At 39.3% G+C, this 27,054-nt stretch overlaps 1 protein-coding gene across 1 annotated transcript in view; it reads right to left on the bottom strand.

Moving 5' to 3' along the window:
- SMPDL3A (sphingomyelin phosphodiesterase acid like 3A) overlaps positions 1 to 27,054 on the bottom strand; it is a 467,859-nt gene that overhangs the window by 338,536 nt on the left and 102,269 nt on the right. The window contains exons 2-3 of the mRNA XM_044073852.1: positions 22,997 to 23,210; positions 4,546 to 4,690 (exon numbers count right to left, since the gene is read on the bottom strand). Coding sequence (XP_043929787.1) covers positions 4,546 to 4,690; positions 22,997 to 23,210 — 359 coding nt within the window. The remainder of the gene's footprint in view (positions 1 to 4,545; positions 4,691 to 22,996; positions 23,211 to 27,054) is intronic.

Below are 27,054 nucleotides of genomic sequence, written 5' to 3'. Positions count from 1 at the left end.
CCCACTGATCTATATGAAACAAAGTTCAGCCCTTTTGAAAATAGAGAAAACTAGCTGCCATCTTCTTCACATTTATTCTGTTTTACTTCATAACACTTTTGACAGCCACATATATACACCTCTACCATGTCCTAATATACTCCCTTCTGCTTCACTAAAGCTACATGCTATGTAATTCTACACTCTGTTAATTGTATTGCAAGATGATGTCCACTTTCTTATTGATATGCTATTTATTAATCCTTTCTACTGCTCACATATGACTTTATATTTGTGAACCAATTTACAACATTTTACAATTACTTATTTACTATCTTTATTATTTTGGCTTTATTATTACTGTTATTTCCTAGAGGATATTCGTAATACTACACTTTGATAATTGTATTGTAAGATTACTGCCATTCTCTTACTGATATTCTATTTAGCAATCCTTCCACTACCCACCTCTGATTTTGTATTTGTGAACCAGTGCATTTTTACCTTGAACTATTACAGTTTTTATTATTCTGGTTTTACTAATACTGTTTAATTTCAAGTTCATAAGTATTAGGCAAGCTGCCCTTGCAGGCCATTTCAAGCCCAGCCAATTTCGTTTTTGGTGCTTGAATTAACCTATCTTGTTTGGTTTTAAATTGGCCTTACCCATCCCATCATCAATAATTATATATTACCCCTAGACAGAATAACTGGGATTATACCATAGATAATCTGACAGGACCAATGAGTGGGATAAAGCATTTAGGAGCTGCCTCTGCCCATTAGTAGTACAGGGGACAATACTGGGGTACATTTTTTTATTACCAATCCATAGGTCAAAGCTGTTTTTGTATATAGAAAGGGATAAGCTTTGTTTTACATGGCTAGGGAGTCTGTTCCACAGCAGTGATTTCCTCTGCAAGATATACCTGTCCCTCCAAACCATTCTGTTGATGTTGCAGAAGAGGTTTAGATCCCTAGGCAGAATATTTCTGATGCCATTTGACTTGCTGATGCTCAGTAGGTCAATCAGAATTGGCTTGGAGGATGCCCTGTATGCCAGACACAGGTCTTAATAGTGTTAATCCTTTTTTATTACTACTATTTCCTTGAGGAACCATTGTGGTGCAGTAGTTAGCATTGCTGCCTCACAGCAAGAAGTTCACTGGTTCAATTCTCGGCTGGGATGCCTTCTTTGCAGAGTCTGCATGTCCTCCTCTTGGTCGTGTGGGTTTCCTTTGGGTGCTCCGGTTTCCTCCCACATCCCAAAGATATGCTATAAGTTGACTGGACACTCTAAATTGGCCCTAGGCACGAGTGTGTGCATGTGTGTGCCTTCTGTGGAAGACTGAGCACCGGGCTGGCAACTCAACACCATTAAACTCCACTGCAATCATTCTGCAGACTGTTGTTCTGCTGTGACAACCCCCAACTGGAAAAAGCCGAAAGGAGAAGATTTCCTTGACGAGCTTTTCTCCCTGGGCCTCTGACGAAAAGCCAATTTTTTTGCCTAGTTAGACTTTCCCAGTAAACAAATGCAAGTCAGATAGATAAATAATGAAAACTATTACTGCACTTCAGCTGAGGGATCATGAAACATTTAATAAGCCAGCGGGGATCTCCATAAGCTTATTGACAAATGTGTTTTGATGGTAAGGCTGACAGTATGAAAGTGTCTAAGTTTGGCATTAGTAGACTTCCTACTGTAGGAGAATGTGAAATCTGTTTTTTCACTTTGCCCTACATCCGCTAAAGCTATTTCAATTTGGTAATTAATGATGATGCCATGCCTTTACAAGATCCCTAGGATGAAAGCAATTTTTCATTATGTGCATACATAATCCAGGCTATTCAATAGAGTGTTAATATGTCATGCCACAAAAAATCACTGTCTGTGTCTTGTTCAGGAGACACATAAAGTACAACCCAATGGATGCATCTGACCAACGAAATAAAGGTGAGACAGAACAGACGTGCAGCACGTTTACTATCTTGCTCTACATGCAGGCTAAAAAGAGGAGGATATAAAACAGAACTGCTCAGTCACGATTACAGCTGCTTAAAATGCACTTCATTCTCAGTCAACATTCTAGGTATCAGACTGTTATCTCTTATACACAGATTTAAGACTACAGATGCCAAATTCACTGGTCATGTCCCTCTCGCCATTAACCTGCTGGTACATATCTTGTATAAGTTAAGTATACTACTTTCTATAGTGAAAAACTGTGAGTGGCTTCTTTTAACATGGAAATCTTATGTGCTAGAAGCAAACAGATTATTTAATGCGTATAGATGCACAACTCTGCTGTCTCTACCTATACTCATAAATCGACAGCACTCCGCTACATCACAGATGGCACATTATTTCTGTCATCTGAGCAGAAAAATGATTATCACTGTTTTGTATCTGTTACTTTGGAAATTTACCAAACTCTTCTGGTTACTGCTGTATGCTACATAAAAACTTGTTTACTGTACTAATATGCCATGATTAGTTATTTTCATTCTTTTACTAAACTGCACTTTTACTACTCTCTTGTTTCGGTTTGTGTTTGTCTCTTTTAATATTGTGCTTTTATTTTTTTAGTGAAAATGGGACTTTCTCAGTCTTAAAAGTCTTTTTAAACAAAAATAAAATAAAACATTTTCTTCCACGTGATCCAACAGTGAAATCTTTGGAAGTCTGATCACTTGCAATTTCACAACTTACTTAGGCATTTTCACAAAAGTGACCATGGCGAGAATGAGTGCCCCGTGTGTGTGTGTGTGTGTGTGTGTGTGTGTGTGTGTGTGTGTGTGGCAGGAAGAAGCAACTGACACAAATGTAAATGGACAGGAACAGGTATATACCAGGGACTTTGGTTTATAAAAGGGTGCATTTTGAGGACTATAAAAAGAAAAACAGCACCACTTGGAAAGACAGGGCCATTGTGGGTGACACTAGATCTTGCATTGTGGATCCCTGCTTATCTTAAAATTTGTTGCAAAGTACCTTTGGTTTTTAACATGCACATAAATGTTCTTGAAACAGATGGCTGGTGAACAAATGACTGCAGAGACTGATGTTGGCCTACTGTGAACCCTTGTTTCTGTTGAGGAGAGGATCTTCAAATATTATAAGCAAACAAAAGCACTTCTTAAGCTGGAGTGCCTGCGGTCTGAATCAATGCGGGAGGACTAGGACCCAAGCCTAAAACTATAGCTAATGACATTCTCTAAAACAAAGGTCAGACGCTGATGTTGGCTGCAAATGTAACCTATAGCAACAGACCAACAATTTAGGCCAGGTGAAAAATCTCCTCTGTTTGACCTGGCTGATGTACACCACCAGATGTGGCACAGTCAGCTTAACAGAAACTTGACTATCAAAGTTGAAGCAAGGGACTTTTGAGCAGGCATCAGAATCACAGGCCTTAGGCTCAGATCCCTTACCCTCTACCCTTAGACCACCAACACTTTTCTAGATATCTATTAATTGAAAATCTTTCAAACATTCATTCAGCTGCTCCACTTTCTTCTAATCGCAGTTCAATTTCTGCAAGGCAGGAGGCACTGAGGAAGATGTGAGGCTTAGGCTTAGATGGCAAGTGCTTATGTTAAATCACCAACATCTGTACCCACTGCAGATATTGTGCAACAGTAGAAAAAAAAAGCAAATCTACTGATGGTCCTTCTTTGAAATATGGGCCCAAAATGGAACTTGAGTAGTCAGGTCAGTGTAAGACAACATTTTTTTTTCTTTGTCTAACAATGACAGATTTGTCTGATAAGTGTCTGAGATATCTGGATATCGTGAACAATCCGGATGTATAAGAGTGAAAACTGCAAGGGCCACAGGAGATATACCCGCATCAAAAATACAGGTGAGATTTTTTTTCTTCTCCTTTCACTCTTTTACTCCCAGTGACAGGAATCTTCACAGCAGTGTGCATTAGGGGGGGGGTGACAGCCTTGCAGAACAGGGGGATGGTGGTCCTGTAGCTATCATATTGCAGGTGTCAAGGACCTTATTTTAAGTGATATACTGAGTTCCCTCTCCCATTACCACTGAGCAAGATGTCATGTTCAAAATGTGCAAGTTCATCGTGACACACACACACACCAAATGAATACTTTCAAATCCTTCAGCATTTCCCACCTACAGCTAAGTTCTAACAATTAAGAAGAAACCAAATATCACTGAAAAAGTCCCCAATTCTCAACACATAGTAATAAATCTAGTCTCAAAACACTCAATTTCTCCTCACAGTCTTTCAGATAGCCTTTCTATGTGAAGGCTTTATATGGGAATGCTACTGCTGTACCAATGGGCTGGTGTCAGATACTGAGATTTGTATACCAGGGAATGACAATGAAATCAATACCCCAGATAAATGAACCAGTTATAGATGTCCTTTCAAAGTTCCGTTTGTAGTAATACTGTCTGCCAATTTATATTTTCGGCCCCTTCAAAAGAATAAAACGAATGGAAGCAACCACAAAGCATAGGCAATATGATTAAAAAAATAAAATTTGCATCCACAGGACTGTAATAAACATGTAACTTTTAAACAGAAAGCTCACCTGAGGCCAGTAGTCATGGTTACCCAAAGCTGGGAACACCTGGAGCTCTGGGAAGAACTCGCGTATCGTCAACGTCATATTTCGAATGACATTTATCACCACATCAGTGGAAAGTTCCTTAACTGGGACATGAGGTGGACTGTCTCTGCAACAACAAAATCAAAAACAAGAACATTCTTAGCAATTGTACTAAATAAATATGGTGTACAACATTTCAAGACATTAGCCATTTTTCCTCACAAAACCCAGTCAGAATTTTCCTGACCTACTGCTCTCACATTTTATTACAATTTCAGATCTCATTTTAAGTTTAAGGTACTGATGCTACAAAAGTGCTATGATGTTCCTAAAGTAAACCTGGCTTGCCTTTACATAATTGTTCTCTTCTGATATTACTGCTAGTCTCCCAATACAAAAATAAGTACATTTTCAGCAAAAGCATCTACAGTACATCACTATATTATTTTCTGTACTTCTAAAGTTAGGGCTTAGGTCTACTGCTCAAGCCTCACAGCCTTTACAATCACGTGTATAAACAAGTTCCATAATCTCTCCATTGCACTAACCAAAAGGAAATGGCTAAATAGCCAAAACAGATGTTACTAAAGCTTAATTCTAAGATGATCTCACTAAAAGAAAAAAAAATCTGGCTGGTATCCTGCACAGCTACTACTATACCTAAAGTAAGAAAGAGCTGACAAGAGGCATGAATAGTTATTATAACAGCTTCCCCCAATTGCCCAAAAATCAGACTCATGCATTTTTATACCAACTAAGATCATCAAAAAGATCCTGCATACGGATCCAGCAGCTGCCACAACAACTAACTCTAGTTACTTGCTCTAAAGCCTGCAGCAGCCTCGGCTCCAAATTTTCAAAAAGGGACAGAAGAGGGTGTTCTAGTTATGGATTGGTCATCAACATTCCAGTCAGATGAGACTTCAGCCCACAGTCAAGTCTCTGATTCAGTAAAAGAAATACAGACTCTACCCTGGCCATGAACAGTTGATTGACTCATTGCCCTTGCACATACATTGGATGGGTCATGAGAGTTTGCAGCACTATCATTGTGTGTTCTTCTTTTATAAAACATAATTTTTTATTCAAAAAATTTCAAAGATCAATAAAAGGAAAACATATCCATGAAATCCAATTTTGCAATAACAAACAAATGATCAAATAGTTACAAGATTGTATCTGTTAAATGATCAGCTTAGCAAATGTACAAATCTTCATGGCATATGAGGAGGAGCTCTCCGATCTTGTAGCCCAGGCAGGTATGACCCTAGCCCTGAGTAGCATCCAGCCATCACCCAGAATGATACCACAGTACAAGGACAAAATGATTGACTTCAACAATTGGCTAAGCTTCTGGTATCATTCTAAGAGGATCCAGTATTTGTCTTCCTGGGACGACAGGATCGACAGACCACAATGCTTTGCCAGAGATGGCCTGCACCTGTCGCCCTTGGGATTCCGGATACTGGCTAAGGCTCTTGCCACCCCTATAGTGCCTTTTTTAGGCAAGGTTCAAATGACAAATTCACCACCGTAACAGGTATAAGCAAGCAAAATCTGAGGGTAATGCTACTCAATGCTAGAAGTCTAAACCTCAAAATGTACTCACTCGAGGCACTCCTTAAAATGGAGAACATAGACATCTATGCAGTGACAGAGACCTGGTTCAAAGCTCCAGAGAGCACCCCTGCGTTACCAGGCTATAATTCATACCACACCTTTTGGCCACCTAACCCGGAACAAAGGACTAAAGGTGGAGGCGTGTCCATATTCATTAAGGATATCCACACCTCCAGGTTAGTTTCACAGCATAATGCATCCGAGATTAACCAAGTGCAACTAACTTTGGGCAAGACCGCAATCCAAATTGTAGCTTGCTACAGACCCCCCACCATGCCCCAGGATTCACACTCCTCATGTCTTGATACACTGGAAAGTATTGGGGTACAACCCAACACCCTAATAATGGGCGATTTCAACTACCCCACCATTAACTGGAAAAACTACTCATGTACCAACTCTTTTGCTCAACATTTTCTGGAATTCATAAATTCCAACGCCTTGGATCAACTTATTCACACCTCCACCAGGGACAGCAATATCCTAGACCTGGTCATTACCAACATGGGCAACTGGTGTTCCACACCAGAGGTCAATTCCTCGTTGGTCAGATCCAACCACAAGCTAATCACCCTAGACATCCACATCCCGCCCCCGCACCAAATTAGGGAAACCACCATAAAAAGCTTCTCCAAAGCCAGAAGTGGCAAACTTTATTATCACCCATGCAGATGGACAACAGAGGTACGACAGCAGAATCCTACACAAATGCACTTTATAAGCACTTACACGAGTGCATGGATCATGCTATCTATAATAGAACCAAGATGCTATCCTCCAAAAAAAGGAAGCAATCTGGTGGTCCTCTGCCATAAACAAACTCTACAACAGAAGAAAGAAACTGTTGCAAAAAAGAGTAAAATCCCATGACTGAAGGAACTCCCTGGTCAACCTCAGTAAGAAGCTGAGTTCCCTCATAAAATCCTCCAAAGCTAGTTACGAAAACAAAATTGCCACTGACTCTAAAGACAACCACAAAGCATTCTATAGCTATGTCAAGAATCTCAATGGAAACACACATACTTGCTCTGAGTTACAGCACAATGGCACTACATATACAGAACCAACTGATATTGCCAACATCATGGAACAGACTCAGTGCTAACTTTACCCCCCTCTCACCCCCTAGAGGGCCCATCTCTTGCTGCTTATCGACAGCTGCCCCTCTCTGCATCAAACGTATAAGTCCAAACCTTGAATTGATTATCTTGTAAATAACTGTATATAGCTTTCTATCACTACTCTCTGCTAATGGCTCTCTTACTGTGTATATATACTATGAACTGCGCTCACGTTTTTTTCCTTTTCTTCTTCTCCTTTACTCCATTCAATTTTGTTTACTCCTTGTTATATAAAAACACTTGTTATTCAAAATGTATAATTCTATGTTTAACTGTATAAATGTAAAACTCTATGCTTGTTTTTGTTGTATATCACATGGAGCTTTTCTCCCCGGGCCTCCACTGAAAATGGGCCTTTTGGGCCCAGTGGACCTCCCCGGTTATCAAACTGGAAATAAATAAATAAATAAATAAAATATACTGGAAGAATGCAAATTTCCTGTAATCATGGCTGCACGGGTAAAAAGCACACTCTCCAAAGCCAAGAACACAGCATCCATGGTTCCTGACAATATCCCAGGCTGCGTTCTACACGAACTACAGAATGAACTGGTACCCTACCTAAGTACCACGTTCAATCATAGCCTCACCTCAGGCTTTGTGTCCACTGAATGTCGCACCGCGACGGTTATCCCACTCCACAAAGGGGAAGCCATGACGGACCTCGGGAACTATCGCCCCATTAGTCTGACGAGCCTGGTCTGCAAGGACATGGAATGTATCATCATGGAACTCATAAACAAAGACATTGGTAATCTCCAAACTCTGGACCCTACCCAGTTCGGGCTTGTAAAAGGCAGATCATGTCTCCTAAACCTGATTGACTTCTTTAAAGCAGTCACCAAAGCCATAGATGAGGGCAAGGTGGTTCACACAGCTTATCTAGATCTTGCCAAGGCTTTCGACACCATCCCCCACTCTGGAATTATAGATAAGCTCACTAAACTAGGTATAAATCCCTATGTCACAAGATGGGTTGCCAACTGGCTCATGAACAGAACCCACACTGTGAAAGTAGCAGACTCCAAATCCGACTTCAGACCAGTGACAAGTGGAGTACCACAGGGTTCAGTCCTGGGTCCTCTCCTGTTTAGTATCTACTTCTCCGAAGTATAGGCTAACAAAGTCTGCAGATGACTGCAAACTAGGAGTCATAATCGAAACTCCTAACAATGTGGACATACTACAAAAGGGCCTCACTGAGACAGATGCCTGATGTCAAAGCCATGGCCTGAAGCTCAATGCCAAAAAGTGTATTGTCATCCCCTTTGGTAAAAACTCTGTACCCATGAACTACCACATAAGTGGTAGTCTACTTAACGCCAAAAGTGTGATAAGACACCTTGTGACACAGGTGGACAGTAGTCTCGCCTTTGATATTCACATCGCCACAGTGGTCGGGAAATCCTTCTACGTGGCTCACCTCATCACAAAAGGTTTGGCATCCAGAAAAAAAGAGGTCATTGTTCCCCTCTACTCATCACTCATTAGACCCATTATAGAGTACAACGCCCCTTATAGTATGTACCTCACAGGACATCTACAACAACTGGAAAGGCCACAGAAATACCGCACAAAGAGGATTACTGGCCTCAAACAGATGCTCTACGCAGACCGTCTCAAAAAACTGCAGCTTTACTCCGTCGCATATCGCCTACTCAGAGGCGATCTCTGCCTAACATACAAAGCTATGTCAAACCCAGAGCTGTTGGACATGCTCCACTTAAAGAAATCCCAATCCCTCCGAGCTACATGCTCTAGGGACCTAAACCTTGTCACCACATTAAACAGAACATGCTGGAGGGATAGATTCCTGTCCCGGACACTTCCCATACTCTGGAACAGACTACCTATCTATGTCAAACAGAGCTACTCATTAGCACTCTTCAAGAAAAATCTTGATGATTGGATAGGAAATAGGAAATTCACCCCAGGGATCACTTCCATGGCTCTGCTCGACAGGGGCACAGGAAAATAATTTTCTTGAGTGGCGAAAGCCAGGGTACCTTTTTGGCTAGGCTTATATAGGCCCAGGGCTAATAGCCTAGTACCTACCTATGAACCTATATGACAGTTACACATGAACATGAATTATTCACACTTACTCACCAAAGCATACATATTCCCTGTTTTATTATAGTCATGAAGAAAAAGTTAAACTCAAACTCTTAACAATTGTCCAAACATTTCCCTTTCACATATGCTAGATCACATAACAAAACCCATTTATATGTATGCATCATATGGTATTGTACATACAAAATGCCTGACTTTTAAAATGTTTTCCCTTACAATAAGCATATTTAATAATCTAGATACGTTAAAAGTAACTACTGATCATCCTCAAAAGGGAAGTACTAGCAGCAACTTTGATAAGGTCAGATTACTCTACTTAGCAGACAGGTATTGTTTGGTCTGTTCTCTAATAATATCATCCGTGCTGGGATCTCTTCCCATTGACTTGGTCTCCCTTTCCCTTTAAAAATAATTATCCAAGAAATTATTAATATAATTGGTGCAAAAGGTTACATCATATACCTCTTTTCTTAACTAATTTACTAAACATCGTATAGGTGAGCAAGGTAAAGTAAACTGAAGAACATTAAACTCCACCATTGTGCACAGTTGTTATCTGTCCTTTCAGTATTACTGAATATAAATCCCAGTTTATGCAAGACCAGGGCAGAGAGGCCCACCCCCTACCAACAGGCTCAAAAGGAAAAAAATAATTGTATTTAACCACCAAACCACTGCATTTAATAAATTTAATACAGGCTCCTAGCTAGAGGACCTCTAGAAATACATGCCCAATCTTATTGTACATGCCTATATTATAACAATGTTAAAAACTCGCTACCAATAATGTTAAAAACTCGCTACCACTTTCTTCCAAAAATAATCATCAGTTCTCCAACCAAACATGTAATACACTGCCATATATTAATAAAATCATTAGCCATACGTACTCCTCTTCAGGTTAGGGGTATACCACCCAAAGGTAAACCCTACAGCGTGCCTTCCCCCCAAAGAAATGGGTTGTATCTGAGCAAGGACAAATTCTTATCATATTTATGCCAAACGCAAAGCATACTACCACATGAAATGTCTTTCAGTGAGGAAATCATGTTTGTCATAAATAAACTTTCTTTTTGATAATGCAATAAACACCAGCATAGTCATGCAAGCATGCACCATATCTGAGACAAGGGCTATCCTCCCTAAGTAAAGAGCCAGGAGCTTCCACCCCAAGAGGTTTTCTGCTGTCCAGGAACAAAAAATCTAAAGGCTACACAGTAACTCCATAGTCAGAATCTGCAAATCTCTATCATTTTAATCAATGAATAAACCACAATAATAATCATAATACAGACATACAGGTAAGCTGTATAATAACTAAATCCAAAATTCATTTTCATTAGCCAAGACAAATGACCCCAGAGACATCAACAGAGCAACACACAACTCCAGCTGTATCAGGTTCTTCTGGGGTCCCCATCTCAGTCATTTCAATTCAGTATCACAGGAGAAAATGCACATATTGCACATCTAACAATCATCCGACTATTTAATATTAAATCTTAGAACACTTAAACAACATTACATATCAAAATCATATATATATATATAAATTTTATCCATGATCCTTTTAATCTTTATATCATTTCTACAAAAGAAAAAAACATTATATAAATCCTTAACCCTTTTAATCTTGACAGACATAACCTAGAAAGTCCACAATACCCAGACAATGTAGAGAAAATTCCAATCCATTAAAAACTTTGAAAGTACTTTGACGCACTGCATTATTGCCAGTTCTGCTATCTACAGCTGAGCTGTTTGAAATAAATTATTTTACCTAATTCAAGACCTAGTGATATACTTTTTCCATGGCCACCAATGCATCAACAAACCAAATCTTAACCCCACAAAAAGTCCTTCAATACAGCCAAATAAGCCAACTAAATCTTTGGAATTTTCACTTTGCACGAACAGACAACCCCCATAAAATGAAGCTCTACGTTCACCTGCTTGGAAGGAAAAGTCATTCTCAAAAACTTTCTTCCCACCTCACTAACATTGTTTAGTCAGCTGTCAAAAGAGTGGCAAAAGTTGCTCATTTAAGTGTCAAGATTGAAAATAAACCAGAAAACACATAAGATGATCAAGTAATATTTTAAGATATGCCACAGACACCTTACAAGACTCTTCATAAATATGCAGTCCATCAGACACACAGTCCATTCAGTCAATCATCGTTTACAAACACCACACATTACCGCCATCCTCTTTTTCAGTCATACACAAAGTTCATCTTCAAGCTTTATCCTCCAGTTCAACCAGTTCTGCCTGAAGTATCATCAGCTATGCTTGAACCTCCATGCCCATATCCGTCAGCACTATGTTTCAGCTGTACAGACAAAACAGCATTCAAATAATCTGCAGGACATCCTCTTTCATTTCAGTTGTGTCTAATGCCACCAGTTTAATATTCTTAACTCCTTTAAGGCTGCTACCAATGGCCTTTCAATTACAGACACTAAAGCAGTAGTATCATCTCCCTCCACAGAAGCCTTCATGTTCAAATATCAGCCATGTCAGTGGTGCACTTCAGGTAAGTTTGAAAAATTAATTTCTTTTACAACATAATGACAAATGTGGTCAATAAATAAATGATCTACTTGACTTCCAAGACTAAAAATACCAAATTGATAACTACCAACTACAAACATTTAGCTCTCTCTCTCTATATATATATATATATATATATATATATATATATATATATATATATATATATATATATATATATATATATATATATATATATACACACACACACATGTGTATATATATATATATATATATATATATATATATATATATATATATATATATTTGCTATCGTGTAAACACCTTTAAGTCAGCCTTGTGAGCTGGTTCAGAAGGGAAAAGTGCATGTTTTTCAAGTACAAAGTTAAGATACCAAGGAGGAGACATCTGTTTTCTAGATGAATGAATGTGTAATACCCATTTGAAAAACTGTTTGACCTCAGATAAAGAAGAAAGATCTAAAAGCAAGGCGGAAAGATGAATCTTGACACATGAATAGGAAAGGTCAGGTTTTAACAGACACACAGAACCTTAAAATAACCCTGAAGTCTGGATGAATAGGGATTTGGTTTAAACCTAGTTTAGCTTGGAAATGTAAATGATAAAGAAGAGGCAACAGGTTGTGAAGTGACAGCAATTTGAACTTGAGCACTATCACAAACAGGTGTAGGAAAGAAAGATCCAGAACTGGTCTCCAAACATCTTCTTTCTTTCCCACTAAAAACATCCTTCAATAAAACTTGTTCCCATTCTGGGAATGAGGAACTAGTTCTATCACTCCCTGTGACAGCATATTTTGAAGGCTGGGGAAAATAAAGGAGTCTGGTCTGGTGGATGAGAAATTACCACCTGAAAAGAAAGGGTTTCCTCCAACTGCCATATGTAACCTTAATGAATGATCTTCAGAACTCATTTGCCTGAAACTGTCACCAAAGAGAAACGTGGAAACTCACACTTTCTTGAAGAGAAAGGGACTGCCATGGTGGGAGTGGTGTACAAGGTCCTTAAGACAGTCATTTTGACATGTTGGACTGACCTTGGTTTTGGAGGGAGGTTCCTGAATTCTTTTTGGAACCCCTTACCATTTCTTCTTAAATCTCTTTTTATGAGCCTTTTGTTGAGACTGTTCATTTTGTTTTTTTACCAAACTAGACGAGAGGTTAAAGAATCCCTTAAAATAGTAGAGATTCTCTGTATCAACTTCTTGTCCAGAGTTAGAATCTTTACCAGAAACTACTTTTGTTAGAAGAATCAATAACCTGAATTAAACCCTCAGCCAGACTTAGTAAACTACTCCTGTCTAAAGAAATTTAAGGGAGGAGTAGATATTGGTTCATAGGTAGGTACTAGGTTATTGGCCCAAGGGCTTATGTAAGCCTAGCCAACAAGGTTCCCTGGCTTACGCCACCCAAGAAAGTTATTTTCCTGTGCCACTGTCGAGCAGAGACACAGAAGTCATCCCCGGGGTGTATTTCCTATTTCCCATCCACTCATCAAGAGTGCTAATGAAGAACTTTGCTTGACATAGATGGGTAGCCTGTTCCAGAGTATGGGAAGTCTCTGGGATAGGAATCTATCCCTCCAGCATGTCCTGTTTATTGTGGTGACAAGGTTTACTTTTCTGCTTCTTTTTGACAGAAAAAATGAAACAGCACAACCCTGCCTTGTCCCTTGAAAGTCCACAACTGAGCACTCTCTTAATTGACAGGAAAGCTCTGAAGGATTCACAGGTTCATAGGTTTGTACTAGGCTACGGCTCTAGGGCCTATAAAATCCTGGCCATAATAATTCTCTGGCTATTTCTTCCCACACTATTTACTTCCCTGGACCCCTGTCTAGCAGGGCGACTGACGTGATCCCCGGGATGAATTTCCTTTCTCCCATCCAATCGTCAAGTTCCTTTTGAAGAGGGCCAAAGAGGCGCTCTGCTTGACATGTATGGGCAATCTATTCCAGAGTCTGGGGAGTCTCTGGGTCAGGAACCTATCCCTCCAGCATGTTTTGTTTATTGTGATGACAAGGTTTAGATCCCTGGAGCATGTCTCTCTGAGGGATTGGAATTTCTTTAAGTGTAGCATGTCCAACAGCTCTGGGTTTGACATGGCCTTGTTTGTTAAGCAGAGATTGCCACTAAGTAGACGATATGTGACAGAGTATAGCTGGAGTTTTTTAAGGCAGTCAGCGTAGGGCATCTGCTTTAGGCCTGTGATTCTTTTAGTGAGGTATTTCTGTGGCCTTTCCAGTTGTTGCAGATGTCTTGAGAGGTACATACCAAATGGGGTGTTGTATTCTATAATGGGTCTAATGAGGGATGAGTACAGTGGGACAATGACCTCCTTTTTTCTGGATGAAAAGCCCTTAGTGATGAGATGTGCCACATAGAAGGATTTCCTGACTGTTGTGGCGATGTGGTTATCGAAGGTGAGACACCCAAATATGTCTATATAGTCAGCTCAGCTCGAGCTGACTGATGGTTTGGGCATGTGAAAGGTGCCTTGAAGCTTTGGAAGCTGGCTTGCTGTTATATCTTGTCAGGATACAACTCTTGTAGCTAAGGCTACTGCAGCAGTGATCAATATGACGAACATATGAAAAGCTAAGAATCCTTCTGATAGGATTTGGGTCTGTGTAAAAAGAACTAGAGCTGCCGGTGAACATCCAGTGAGTGTAGCAAATATTCTCCTGTAATCAAATGATTTGAGAAGAATACTGGCAAATGGATTTGTTGATTCAAGTTAGATTTTCATGCTATTTTATGACTGAAAGGCATATTAGTCCTCATAAAGACTCTGTCTTTGTGGAAAATCAGACAAGGGACAGTACAGTACAAGGCATGTGTTCCAATATTCTCATGGTAGATGTGATAGCAACTAGAAATAGGGTTTACTAAGACAGAAATTTTAAGTCCACCCAAGAGTCTAGTTGAAAGTGTGGTCTAAGCAAAGCCTCTAAGATGAAATTTAAATTCCATGGAGGGATCGGATCCTTTACTGGAGAATGCAACAAAAATAATCCTTGGAGGAAAGTTAGAAATTTCCTCCACTAACAACAGAAAACCCTGTTAAGGCTTTCCTTTATACCATAAACACTATGATCAATAACATGATGCACAACTTTACTAATCCTCTTTTGTAATCCTCCTGGATGCTGGATTCACTCCCATGCATACAGCACACTGGGCAACAGGCACCCCTCAGCACTCAATGTTTTAGCAGCAAGTAAGGGCTTTATGGGGTCGGGTTGCTAGCCCGAGGTCCAACCCTCTTCCCACACACTCGCACACACACACTCACACCCAGGACCAATTCGGAGTATCCAATGGAATGTGGGAGTAAACCAAAATACAATAATCACAATTACAACTTGCCATGGGACACCAATTATCCAAACAAGATGTACCCCTTCTCTTCCTAATAAATATCACTCTCACATACCTCTTCTCTGTACAAACCTATATTTCACCAAGAATTCAAGACTTGTAAAAAGAGATTCTTCTGAAAATCATTTAAATGAACATAAAAATAATAATTAGCAAGAGTAATATCAGCATCCATTTGATCCCACAACTCATAAAAAAAAAAAAAGATTTTATAGGCCAAGAAAAAACCATCAATCACAAGAGGACCCCCCATATCCCAACAATATTATTTTTCACAAAAGCTATAATATCCCTAAAAAATTGTAAAACTTACCAGAAGTATCAGAAAGAGAAGACAAAACTACCCAAATTGTGATAAAAGGACTTATTTTAAAAAAGAAAGGCAGCTTCCTTTTTGTCCTGAGTAACAAATCTTTGCCTACATAGTAAAGCCTGAATCCTATTAAAATTAGCTCTACAGATCTGTTTTTCAATAAGCAAACAATCAACCCTATGATTATCTACGAAAGCATGATACTGAGAAAGCAACTGCTGATAATATTATAATTCCTTAGATAAAAAAATCCCTCATACCAAATAATCATATTTAAGCTGACATTTAAAGGAAATCTACCAGTCTTCCCAAGAAGGGGAAAAAACATCACAGACTAAAATAATCAGTCTACAGAGCACCCAAAACAGATTTTAAAACAGCCCAGAATTTCCAACTCCTAGTCCATAAAGCAGAAAATTCCCAACTCAAAAAACAAGACCCAGTCAACTTCTTTATTCCCTTACTCAAACTAAAAGAAGTAACATAATTTCCTATACTACACTAAATTGCCATATGATCAGAAAATTCAGCAGGAAGAAAACTACCAGCCAATTCAGTTAAATTATTATAAAAAGGAACATAATCAAGGTCAGTACATAACAACCCTCTTTTCAGAAGTATAAACTCTTTCTACTAAGGCATAAATTACCATAATGTACAGCCTTAAGCATGACACTAGGATCTGAAGACCCCTTGTGTGCAGTGAAATATAAATTATAGCTAAAGTCCCCCAAAAGAATAATAGGGAGGAAAACCATAAGAAGAGGTACCGAAGCGGTAAAGAAAACTGGGTCTATATCAGTTCAACGAAACAGCACATCATCGAATACAACAACCTTAAACTTCTAACCACGAAATCTAAAAACATCGAAAGCTCAGAACAGCGAATTTTTTCCCTGGGAAAAAAATTCACTGTCCCGAGAAACACACACACACAACACAAGCAAACCAAAAAAACAGCAATCCACACACATACACTTAAAATCCTACATCTAACCCTACACTAAACTGTACATACAATACTATCTATCCACTATCCTTAACCCAAACCCTAACCCTAAGGTCCGTCACTATCGCACACTCACCTCACCCACGCCCTAACCCTAACTTACATACCCCGCCCTAACTCTAAAGTCGATCACTATCACACACTCACCACACCCGCGCCCTAACCCTAACTCACATACCCAGCCCTAGCCCTAAAGTCTGTCACTATCGCACACTCACCTCACCCGCGCCCTAACCCTAATTCACATACCCCACCCTAACGTCCACACAATCGCACACTTACCTGAACCCAACCTATAACTTTCCACTACAGTGTTGAGAATAGTGAAGCCACAGAAATAGACAACCAAATTCTTTCCCTAGGAAAAATTTGGTTATCTGCAGCTTCACTATTTTCAGTTTGATATTAGACCATTCGAAGTATTAACAATTCAATGATCAAATATAGACCCAGAAAAGACATCTCACAGAAATAGGACTATAAATAGCAAACCAAAAACAACAGACCACATATTTCAAATCTAAAACTAATAAACAACTTACTTTACCAATTAGCACATCTAAACAAAGGAAGCAGACTTAATAAAAACAGCAATACCTGAGCAGGTATCAGCACTAAATGACCCATAAACTTTACTGCTCAGTGAGGTTTCAAGCTACAACTGCTGTAAAGGCATTAGATACTGCATATCCAACAAACAGATAACATCAGCAGAAAGAGAAATGCATTTAGGACAAAACAGCAAGACAACAAACAATGCAAACTGGACTATTAACATTAAGAGAAAGAAAAGTAAGATTCACCTTTGCCTTTTTAAGACTAAAACATTCGTCAAGTTTTGGACACAATTTACGTTTTCGTTGTTTCACCCTAACCCCTACAGAAGTATGAGAAGGAAAAGCTTCCATACCACCCTCAAATTCATCGTCTTCCCCATCATCCTCATAAACTGATACATAGTCAGATTTATTATGTAAAGAAATGTCAGAACCGGATCAAAGACAAAACAGATCTGAAAACATCATGAGCAATCTCCTTTGCCCGCAAAAAGGTCAAAAAGGAGGAACAGATGCATCCATAGACACCTTAGCAGGACACTCCACCCAAGAATGGCCCTGCAACTGGCTTTTATAACAAAAGTGAACACAGTGCTTATTTCCATCCCCCTGAAAGACCACACTTATTACATTTATTTGTAGGACAAAAACAATTAATTGGTTAAAGTTACCACAAGAAAAGAAAGACTTTGGCTGTCCCCATACGTATATAACAGTACACTCATCCCCATGTATATGCATAACACTAGGTAATTGAATGGTCTTTTGATGCTCAGATTTTAACACAGCCCAAAATGTCCACCCTTCCATCGATAAATATCTATTATTCAGAACAGGAGCAATATCAAAGATTTTATCACAATGACCAAAAAAAAAAACGAAAACAAGAAAAATTATCTTCCTTATTATCTCCGAAGTCTTAAGCTTCACAGTCACCTTGTATTTAGTATCAAAATTTTTAGGTTGCAACAAATACTATTTCCAAGAATATTCCTAACATTTAGCATCAAAAGCTTCAGAAAAATGACATGCAACATCCAAAGATTCCAATGTCAGTTCAGCAAATGGCTCAGTATTCAACAAAAACATGGATGGTAGCAGTAGACAATCCCAAAGGAAATGGCACAACATCCCACAAAAAGTACCAGCCAATATATTTGATATCCTTACTGACAATATGAGCAGATGGACAATGTAATCCAGATGAAAAAGCCTAGACGATGTCAGCAGAACGCTTTGTAGTAGCCACATCATCATAAGAAGGAGAAGTAACAATCACTTCAGGAGAAAAAAACTGCAGTGGAACACTGCACACAAGCAGTACCTCATGCATCAGCAGCTGGCATTAGTGATCCAGAAGAAAGGAGGACATTTATCCATAGCATCCATCCAAGGCAGTTCAGCATCTTCTAAAGGTTCTGGCTCATTGAGCAAGCCAACCAAATTCACATATGACAGTCTACCATTAGTGAGAGAAGTAATTCCTATAACTTAATGCACAACAGAAGCAGTAGAAGCAGAACATGAAAGCACAGGTAAACTGCTAGAAATGTCTTCTGAGACCTCCATTACCCTTCTACTCCCTCTGACATCCACAGTGCCCAAAGTGAGATACCAAAGAGTAGAGGAAGTTCCCTGATAACATGGCCAAATTTCCCCTAACAGAATAAATACCACCTTGGGTCTCCCCTGAAAATAGGCAACAAGCCTAGAGGTACTAACCCTGTCAATAAAGGCTTACTAAAAAATAAATAAATAAATACATACACTTCTGCTGCTGCTGGCAGTAACATAAAGGGTCTTACCCATTTGTCCTGCATGATGGTCAGCTGCTCATCTGACTGGAAAGGCAAATGCCCTGACTGCCTCCAGAGGTGGGCTGTCAGATAACGTTTCAGGGTTGCTGGCTCTGTTTTGTGGAGAGGGGACTGTAACATCCCTGAGGACCTCCTGAAATCATGGTTAATGTCCATTGAAGAGGCTACCTCTGCCACGGTCACCCATATCTGAAATGGAATCAAAGAATTGACATGGGGTTTTCTAAACAACAGGGATTTGGAGGCCTTCTCAATCATTTTGAAATGATGTTGAGTGCTCTTAAACCTAGCTCCTACAGCAGATAATGTTTTGTGTTGTCTTGTCTTGTTTTCCTGTTCACACCTCAACAATTTCTCCTTCACCATATGTCTAGTAAAGGAAGCGCTGGCAGAAGACACCTTGAAATTGTCCACATAGTCACATAAGAAGTTGGTGCAGACTGTCAGCTGTAGCCCCAGTGGTATAGGTTTGATTCCTTCAGCCTTCATTTGCCTTCTGTTTGATCTTAAGCAAACCACTTAAACAGACAGTGCTGGGGGCAACTGGGAATTTGGACTAGGTTTCTCAATGGTCCCTCAGATTGCAAGCCTAGTAACTGCCAATGAACAAATAAGCACAGGCAGGAGTGGAGCCACATGGTGAGCCCTGTACTTACCACTGTAACTGCTCTATCAGCTGTGCTGTGGAGCAAGTGCATGGAGAGGTTTGTAAGATTGTGTCGGTAGCTTTCACAAAGTCAGCACCTGGGAATCTGTCTCTGAAGCCAGGCCACCCCCATCTTGAAGCACGGATAGCCAGTGCCAAATGTCAAATCCCTGACACAAGGAAATGGATGGATCCGAGACTGATACTAGTGCCAGTAGCTCACAGGCTGATGACTCCAACACCAAGAATGGTTGGAACCTTAGATAATGCTGAAGTGTCTGCATCAAGCAGTTAGCCCTGAAAGTACTGAAGTCAAATGGGTTGGATGCAATCAGATCAGGGCCGTAGGAGGAGAAGCTACTGATACTGCACTTACAGGCACCAGAAGACAAGTCAGCTCCCAAACAACTAGTATAGCGACAAGTATCAGAGATAGAGGTAAGAGAGGAAAGCGTGGGCCAACCTGATCAACACTGGAGACAGAGAGGTATGTGATGATACCCAACTCTACCCAGGTGTTTAGAGAAATCCTCATCATGGGTTACAAGCTGCTTCTGAAAGATCTACAAGATCTAATCAAAGCAGTTGAGGGGGGTCTTGATAGAATATATGTGGATAGTTCCATTTTTGACAAGTGCCTGCTGAAAACACTGGCAGGTGATTTGTTAAAGATGGCAACAGTCTCCAAGGGCTGCAGTTGAAGTGGATGGCAGTGTTGAAGAGTCTTTCTCCATTCAGTGAATTTTTGGATCTGAAGAAGGTCGATGATCCTTTTGTTTTTCTTTGCCTTGGCTCCTTATTCTCATCTCTGTCTTTATTTTACTCCTTCCTTCCGATCTCTTGTCACTCTTCTGAGAAGCCTGTGGATTCGGCGGCAACAGCCCCTTAACTATAAAATTTATTGTTTCTATCTGCAAGGACTCTGAATTAAAACACTTAACGGACAGAGCAATTTATCTCAAAATGCTTGGGCTCTAAACAGACCACACAACAATCATGTGATTCTTGACATGGGTACTTCTTAAAACTTTTATCCATTATGAGGATGAAACAACAACAAAGGGTTGGGATAAGAAGGTGTTTACCTTACAAACACAAGTAAGGTGCAGGGAGTCTCACAAAGGGATAATTGGCTAGGCTTAAATGGGCTCATAGGGGGTTTAGCTTAGTACTAACCTATGAACCTATGAACAACAACGGTCCTAAATACAGCAACAACAATAGGCATAAAGAGTTTGAAGATTTACACATTCTAACAAAAGTCAAAGGCTGAAGGAAAAATCTTAAATAGCAGCAGAAATTATTGAAAGCACTTCTCTCGTGCAGGGTGGATCGACCATTTCAAATGGCAGTAAATGAGATCTGAAGCTAGTCACAGGACATTACAAAAGGCAAAGTTCAGAAGTTCATGAAAAATGTCCGAATCAGTTCTGACAAGAGGCCTCAGTTCCAACAGATGGATAGGGTGGATGGGTGAAATAGGATGCAAAAATCAATCTTTTGAAGTAAACTTTAAAAAAAACACATTTTCTAGCTTATAAATAAATGTTTAGGTACAAAAATAAACTTTTCTTCACAAAAAAATAGTTAACACAGAAGGTTTTCTGCAAAACAGTACTTATCTGCCCAGCCTTGAAGAAGCAGTAGCAATGATTCAGTCACTCGAATCTTGAAGGAAGAATGCATTTCAAGGGCAATAAAGTAAAGTTTGATAAGCTATTCACAATTTTATATGGCTCTCTTTGAGCCTTTCACCAGTTAGGACATATGGAAGGTCCCTAAAGCATTGGAAGCACTGTCCCAATGCCATATCCTTGGCAGGATATAACCCATTTAGCTATGGCTACTGCAACAGTTGTCTAGTAATGAACACTGGATGAACAGTAAGAACCTCCACAACTTCCAGGTTACTGTACAGCTAGCATGGATATGGTTCTGATAGTGACATTGTGCAATACTAGTAGACGCAACAGTTTTCCAAAAAAGACAGCATCACTATGTTGTACCTTTTAGAGTGGTCTGTCTCTCTGATCTACAGAAATGTATTCTTCTAACAAGCATGTTTATTTTTTAGCCATTTAACATGATTTGCTGCCTTTCATAAAGATCATGGAATTTCTTTACTTATAAAGAACATCATAACCATTTCTCCAGCTCATGTATTTAATTTTTTGATCATTATTCACTTGAGTTAGCTTAAAAAGTCTTTAGCATCTTTAGAGACAATGCTTGCAATTTTTTGCATTACTTGTTTACCTAGTGTTACTGCTCTGAAGTCGTTTTACCTTAAATTCTAAATGGGGTTTTCTCCAAACTGGAAACATTCTGCCTTGAATGCACTATACTGTAATATCAAGATCATGAATGGATTTTTGTGTGAAATGTAATTTTTACGCATAGTACACATCCCAAATCCACCACACCCACTGCTACTGGTCACCATTTTTCAAAGAACAGGTAAATATTTCCTGTGAAACAAATCAAATATCTGCTTTCTCTTTACATCTGCAAACTCAAATGAAGGTACTGTTTTTGAAACACAGTAGTTAAATTTGTCTGATGTGAATATTCATACTTCAGAAGAAACAACTCCCATCTAATAATATATGTAACTACTGTGTAACAGAAACATTATACTATTTATGTTATGTGACTAACTTGTTTGGAAGCTAGGCTTGTTCATAAAACATGGGTGATTAACACTCACATGGTTGGTCACTAGTGAGTGACTGTTGAGGTTTTTAGCTTTTACCTGGAAAATCATCTAGCAGATCTATAGGGATTTCCCACTTATCCATGACAATGTGACCACAAAGTTGATATATATTAAAGTAGTGGGATGGGGGGGCAGGGGGCTTCCTACCCCACATTTTTTCTCTGTTTTTGCTTTACTGTACACATTCCCAGGACTTCATCCATTTTATCACTCTTGTGATGTGATTACAAAATATTTGTCAGGCAGCCAACTACTTATGAATTGTGTATACGAACTACTTCAGTATAGTGACAAAGTCTTGTTTTATAGGGAATTTACCATTAAAAATCTTAATTTTCATGACTGATTAGTCTAGGGCATGGTTATAAAATTGGGCCATGTGGTCAAATCCATTGACTTAACAAAATAAAGTAAAAATAAATAACATCAGTTCCAAGATATGTGCTGACAAACCCATTCACCTAAAGATTGATGGACAAGGGCAGCAAATAATTGGAGATGGAAAGTAACATCGAAAATGGTAAAGGATCGTCATTTAAAGGTAAGGTGATATAGAGTTTTCAAACTCCTCCTCAATTTTTTGGATGAACTGCATAAATCAGCTACAAAAATATGAGAAATTGAAATGTCACATAAGTCCATACCCTGTCCATAACATAAATGAAGGGTGCTGATCAATCTGTTTCATATACTCAAAGGCTGACCGGATCAGAAGATATGGAGCATCACAGAGAAAATCCCCATAAGGACCTGGATTCAGAGCTGGAGATCCTTTTGATGAAAAGCAGACTTTCCTGGGATCATCAGTTAAATGGAATGAAGGGTCTAAATGCAAGTCAGTCACATGCCAGAACTGTCCTGTTAAAAGAAAGTTTCACATCAGACAAAGATGAACAAGGAATTTTCACTGTTTTGTAAGAAAAAATATGCTTATTTAACTAACTCTGCTTGTTGACATAATAACAGATTATGCCAGACCATTTTACATACTTGATCCACACACAAAAGCAAAGACAGCAAACATTGAATCATTGAGAATTTTACAATTACCTATATATATACAAGTTGTTTTTGCCATCAAGAAAAAAAAAGAAAGGACAGCATAGAGTAACTGAAAGTAATATGTTACCAACAAACAGTAAAGTGTCTCCAATACTATGGACACAATAGAAATAGTTTCAGAAACAGTACAAACTTAAAAGGTATGTCAGAGTGCTAGAAACACATGGAGATTCAGTCAGTTATGTAACTACAGATATAACTCCAGCCACAAATAAAATCAATAATTTCATGTCCAAGCAACCAGATGACATACCTAATGGGTTCTTATAAAGACCCAATAAAAAATAACCAAATCCTCTTAGTCATGTTTAACAGACTCCAAGTATGCAGTATCCATAACACTAGGCTTTGGTGATAACACTAGCCTTTGGTGGTAACTGTACGGGGTAGGGGATGTTCTTGTCAAACCCAAGAATTTTAGAACATCCAGTTTGAGCAGTATTCTATGCAAAATCATGGAGAAAGACAAAACGGATATTAACATACTCTAGATGTGTAAGTAAGGGTAGGTTTAGGGAATGTCTTTCTATTTGTATCTTGTGGTAAGTAAGGTAGCAGCAGCATCTGTTGAAGGAATGGCAATACATGCCATCTATTTTGATCTTGCTAAGACCTTTGACATTATTCCCCAGAAGAAAAATATTTAAATAAATACACTACTTATCATTGCATACATTGTCCAAATGGGAAAAGGAACTAGTACCAGCAATACTGAATATATTAGAACTTATAGCGCAATGCACATTCCCTCAAAGGGCATGATGATCTTCCACCTAAACTTTATAGTGCAGAAATAAAAGAAAAATATAAGATTAAGGTAAATGTTAATAAGCCAGGTTCTGAATGCTTTAACTACTTAACCCCACATAAATTTTCTCGTTTACAAACTGGCTGTGTTGATTAAAAATATTCGGAAAGTGCTGTATAAAATCTAACTTGAGGAATGGTAAAAGTTTAATATCTGAAAAACTAAGATCTTTATGTCCACCCTGTACAGACATACTCTGTAATAAACACAAATCATGATCTCATCTTCTTTAATTTAATGCCCTAATTAACAGAAGTCATGATATCATGTTCTTTAACCTATAAGTAAACCTATGAGTAAAATTAAGCTGAAGCAGCTGCAGCTGTTGTTCCATGACTTTACCAAATCCCTCCAACTGAGATGGCAAAGCTGGCATCAGTCACTTAATCCCAGCCTTCCCTGGCCTGCTCCTCCAGTGCCTGGGCTATTAATCAGACCTGAGGCATCTGAGGCAGATGTAAGTTTAAATCCCCTATGCCTTCCAGTCAGCACAGTTGTACTGGAATCTTCGCAACCACAAGACAAAGCATGAATTTATCTCAACTTCCCTTTAATGAACTGAAAAGAACAGAGAGTTACATGGGAGGTGAAAAAATCAGTCCTAGGGTGCCCCACTCTAAGAAGTATGTGGAAAAACTGTATTCGCAAAACCACAGCTCTAAGAAGAGAACAACAGCTGTGGCTCAGACTTCCTTGGCACTTATACTTCTGGAACATGAACAGGCAAGGGTGGTGCATCTGTCTATGCCATCCTGTCAGTCTGCATCACCTCAATGCAAAGGATTTGCAAAACTCATGCTTCCCCACTTATTCAGTGGACTGGTTGGCAAAGTGGCTCAGGAAGGTCTTTCTTTAACTCCATTTCTACAGCCCTTAGCAGAAGAAACATTGATGGTAACTCAGGTTGGGTGATGTGAGGTCACACCTATGTGGGGAGGTGGACACTTCCCCTAAGCTAGTGAGAAATACAGGAAGGCTAACTACTGTACCAGCAAACAGTCTATTCTCACAATCTGTGATGGGTTCAGCAGCAGGAACAGAAGACACAAATGTTTTGTGAAATGTCTACCAGTCCGAAGACCAACCACAGTGGCCCGACACTAGAAGAACCAGCAGATCAATGAAGCACATTTTAACTCTTGTGTCACTGACACCTCACAGTGCAGTGCAGCAGCATCTTTATGTGTGCAAACATCACTGTGCAGACAACTGCCAATATTAAGCACAAAAGGCTCAAAATGGTCTAAGTGTAAACCTTACACTGGTTTCTCTGCAGGATGACATATTTGTTAGTCACTAACTCACTGATCCATTTCCTCAGTTTTATGTTTACCTGATTCTGTCCACCATTAAAATAATGGAACCGTGACACTGCAATTGGAGTGCTCCATTTACCAAAGTAAACCATCATCCATTTCATTATAGTAGTTCAACCGTGACATTAGTACATTTAAGGAAGACGGTACTCTGAGGTGAAGTTCTCAACATGAAAGGCACAGGGTTACTTGTCCCTTGCAAAAAATAATGTTTATAGGTTTTACTTGAGAGGAACCTTGACTTTTTAAGATATGGCTGTTTACTTTTGAGGATTTTCTCTCAAATCAATAATGTGGAACGCTTTATACTGCATTCTCACCAAAATTGTCAAAGTCATGACCTTCTAGGCCCTACATATGGACAGGAACAATGTGGACTATACAGTACACAACTCTGTTCCAGTAAAACCCAGTAGAGGGGATCCTTTCAACTGGGTTCAAATACAGCCTTTCCAAGTTTATAAAGACTCCCAGAGCATGCAGAGGAGGGCACACTCGAGCCAAGAAAGTTACCATTGAGTCTCTCACAGAAGCCAGTTATCCAGGTAAGTAAATGACAGGTAAATGAACTGGTCTTGGGAACCTTTTCAGCCAAAACCCAATCCACAGGCAACAACAGCAGCAGCAAGAATTTTACAACACAAAGCACCAGTACAATTAATCATTATGAAAAGAAAAGTAACAGAACAGTTTTTATATGGTAATAGGTTCACAATTGTGTACAAGGCTAATGACCACAAAGGCCTTTTTAAGCCTAGCCATGCATCCCAATTTCTGACAAATTCTGGTACTCTTGATAATTGTAAGCAGGGGCTTGGAAGGTGAAACATTTACAAGCAGAGGCCTGGTAGATGAACCATTTACATGCTGCCTGTGTCCATTAGAGGCATAGGTGCCAATCCAGGGATGAATTTCCTGTTCTCTGTCCAAGTGTCTCAAGTTGCACCTGAACTGGGATAGACAGGAACTCTTCTTCACATGGTTGGGGAGCCTGTTCCAAAAAAGGGGTAGTCTCTAGGATACATGCCTGTCTCTCCAGCAGGTCCTATTTATACAACAGGCAAGGTTTAGAATGGGTAGTTCTGGTGCTGTTTGTATTGTGGATATGCATGAAGTCTCCCTGACAATGCCTTTTATGCCAGGCATAGCTCTCCCCTCAACAGCCAGTAGGAGACAGAATACAGGGATATGGTCTTCAGGCAGTTTGCATAGGACATGTTACTTATGCCCTGTATTCTTTTAGTGAGGAACCTATGTGGACATTCCAGCTGTTGGATGTGCCTGGTTAGGTATATACGAAAGCAGGCAATAACAGGTTTGATGAACACTGAACACAGTGGAGCAATGTCCTCCTTCTAACTAGATGTCATAACTTTGTTTATAAGTTGCATAACAGAATAATTTCCTCACTACTGTAGACATATGCTATTCAAAGGCTAGATTATTGTGTGTGTGTCCCCAAGTCTCTGACTTCTAGGTCAACTTTTAGGGGTGTGTTGTCAATATACTTCCTGAA

This window comes from Protopterus annectens, chromosome 1.part1 (genome assembly GCF_019279795.1).
Source record: "Protopterus annectens isolate FY-2018-M chromosome 1.part1, PAN1.0, whole genome shotgun sequence".
Classification (NCBI taxonomy): Eukaryota; Metazoa; Chordata; order Ceratodontiformes; family Protopteridae; genus Protopterus; species Protopterus annectens.
This window is presented reverse-complemented; position numbering and strand designations above follow the sequence as displayed.